Here is a 3,164-nt window from a genome sequence, read left to right on the forward strand (position 1 = left end):
TGAAGATTTTTAAAGAACATTCAAGAGAGTAGTACAACTACAACATTCTACAACATTGAAGAGATTCAAAATCAAATTGAATTGAAATTGGAAGTCATGCAACCTAAATTAGAAGATTATAGAAACTACATGAATACAAGTTGAAAGAAGATTCATGAAGCCAACTCATGAAATAGTGGTCATTACAAAATTGAGTTGTGATTCATAAATTATTATTTTAGTAGAAAGCATTGCCTATATAAAGGTACATATGCCTTGTGTATTGTGTGTTCCTTGAAATGAGAAAATATGATTATGAGAAGTGTTCTTTTGTTCCATGAGTGTTGGTGAGTTTGAGAGATTGAAAATATGATAGTATTATTTATGAAAGTGAGTGATTTTGGGGCCAATTAAGTTGTGGGTATTATACTTACAATTGGTATCAGAGCTGGTTAATCCAACGTCTGGTGTTTGAGAGTTTGTGAAGTGTGAGAGAGTTCTCGCATAGCTGTTCATTCGTAGAGTCAGTATGACAAACACTTTTAATATTGTGTGGTTCGGTCCCAAGTTAGATGGGAAACTTGATTATAGTTATTGTGAGACTTTGATGTCTACCCATTTGAAGGCCTAGAACCTGTGAAATTTCATTGAACCGGGTTTGCAAGAAGGAGTAGATGCTGCCCAACAAAGGAGAGATCAATAGGCGCTATCTCAAATTCACCAAGGTGTAGATTATACGGTATTTGGTAAAATAGCAAATGCCAAAAGTGCAAAAGAAGCATGGAACACGTTGAAGCTGTCATATAAAGGCGTAGATAAAGCTCAGAAAGCAAAGCTACAGTTTTTCAGAAGAGAATATGAAAGGTATGAGATGTCTAGCTCAGAAACTGTTGAGCAATATTTTACTCGTGTTATAGACCTTCTCAATAAGATGAGAGTCTATAGAGAAGATATGCCCGATAGTAAAGTAGTAGAGAAAATTCTTCGCATCATGCCGATGAAGTATGACCATGTAGTGACTACGATACTAGAGTTCCACAATATGGACACCATGACGATTGCAGAGTTGCAAGGAACCATGGAAAGTCACATCAGTAGAATACTAGAGAAGTCAGAAAAATCAACCGAGGAAGCCCTAAAAAGCCGAGCGAATTTAAGCAATGTTGCAGAACCAAGCCGTACACAAGAAGGACGAGGACGTGGTTTCAATCTTCAAAATAAAGGTAGAGGAAGTTTCAGAGGTAGAGGTCGTGGCAATTACAACCAAGGAAATTATAATAATTTTACACCACCTAATCAAGGAAGAGGTGGAACAAATTTCAGGCCTGTCAACCGAGGAAGAGGTCGAGGTAATTTTTATCAAGAAAGAACTAATTTCAGCTACTTTCATTGTGGAAAGTATGGACATAAAGCAGCAGATTGCAGATTCAAAATGATGAATAACAATAAAGCACACATTGTAGAAAAACAGCATCAAAATACTAATGATAATCCGAGTACTCAGACTTTATTTTTTACAACTAATTCATGTGTTGAAGATGAAAATATATGGTACTTGGATTATGCTTGTAGTAATCATATGTCTGGTAGAAAGGAGTTCTTTTCTTCATTAGATGATTCTGTTAAATTATTATTGAAGTTTGGTAATAGTACAAAGATCCCTATTGAAGGAAAAGGACACAATCCAATTAGATTGAAGAATGGTTCTCTAAGTTATATTTCTGATGTTTACTATGCTCCTGAACTTGATTACAATTTATTGAGTATGGAAAAATTATCTGAGAAGGGATATAAGATGACTTATCATGGATATTGCACTGTGTTTGACAACAATGGAAAGTTCATAGATAAAGCAAAGATGACTTCAAACAGAATATTTCCATTAAAAATTTAACATGTTAATCCCTCTTGCATGAGCTCTGTGATACTTGATGATAACTGGCTGTGGCACATACGGTTTGGACATTTTTATTTTTCTGGCCTAAACTACCTGTCAAGGAAAGGACTTGTTTATGGCCTACCACGGATTCATATTCCCAATTGTATTTGTGAGATTTTTCAACTGGGAAAAAAGCACAGAGATCCATTCCCTACAGGAAAGTCATGGAGAGCTAGAAGATTACTTGAAATTATGCATTCAGATCTCTGTTCTGTAGAAGTTCCAAGTAATGGTGGTAGCAGGTACTTTATCACTTTTATTGATGATTTTAGTAGATATACATGGGTATACTTTCTGAAGCAGAAATCAGAAGCATGTGATGTCTTTAAGACATTCAAGGCATTTGTTGAAAAACAAAGTGGCTATAAAATCAAAATACTCATAACAGACAGAGGAACAGAATATCTTGTGTGTTCAGAATACCTTAAGCAACACGAAATTCAACACCAACTAACAACTATATACACTCCTCAAGAAAATAGAGTTGCTGAAAGAAAGAACAGAACCATCATGGATATGGTCAGATGCATGCTCAAGTAAAAACAAATGCCTAAAGAGTTTTGGGCAGAAGCAGTCGCAATAACAGTTCATATTTTAAACAGAAGTCCAACAAAAAGTGTTCGTGATAAAACTCCAGAAGAAGCTTGGAGTGGAAAGCGGCCTTCCATTCATTATTTCAGAGTCTTTGGGTGTATTGCTTATGCCCACGTACCAGATCAATTAAGGAAGAAGTTAGATGACAAAGGCGAGAAGTGTATCTTTATTGGCTATAGCATAGACTCGAAAGCATACAAGTTGTACAATCCAGAAACAAAGAAAGTAATCATCAGTAGAGACGTGACGTTTGACGAAAAAGCCATGTGGGACTGGGACACAAAGACAGAAAAGCAGCCGATTGTAATTTCAAATACATGTGATGATGAAGAAGAAAGACAACGGGACGCAACCGAACAACCAGAATCATCTAGAGGACCTCAAAGAGAGCGGAGACTACCTGCTAGATTAGCAGATTATGAAGTTGGCAATGACAACAATCCATCCGATGAAGAAATCATAAATTTTGCTCTATTTTCAGATTGTGAGCTGTTGAACTTTGAAGATGCCTCTAAAGACAACAATTGGAAGAAAGCAATGGATGAGGAGATTCATGCCATTGAGAAGAATGACACATGGGAGCTGACAGATTTACCAGCAGATAAGAAGCCGATTGGAGTAAAGTGGGTTTACAAAACTAAGTACAAACCCA

The 3,164-nt window shown here is 36.3% G+C and overlaps 1 protein-coding gene across 1 annotated transcript; it reads left to right on the forward strand.

Moving 5' to 3' along the window:
* The first annotated feature begins 850 nt into the window (after nucleotides 1-850).
* On the forward strand, nucleotides 851-1,873 carry LOC107632671 (uncharacterized). The gene is made up of 2 exons (XM_016336339.1): nucleotides 851-1,202; nucleotides 1,518-1,873. Exons 1-2 carry the CDS (start codon nucleotides 851-853, stop codon nucleotides 1,871-1,873), a joined length of 708 nt encoding a protein of 235 aa, XP_016191825.1.
* The last annotated feature ends 1,291 nt before the right edge of the window (nucleotides 1,874-3,164 follow it).

The sequence above is a fragment of the Arachis ipaensis genome, chromosome B3, assembly GCF_059453495.1.
Source record: "Arachis ipaensis isolate K30076 ecotype BB chromosome B3, ASM5945349v1, whole genome shotgun sequence".
Taxonomy (NCBI): domain Eukaryota; kingdom Viridiplantae; phylum Streptophyta; class Magnoliopsida; order Fabales; family Fabaceae; genus Arachis; species Arachis ipaensis.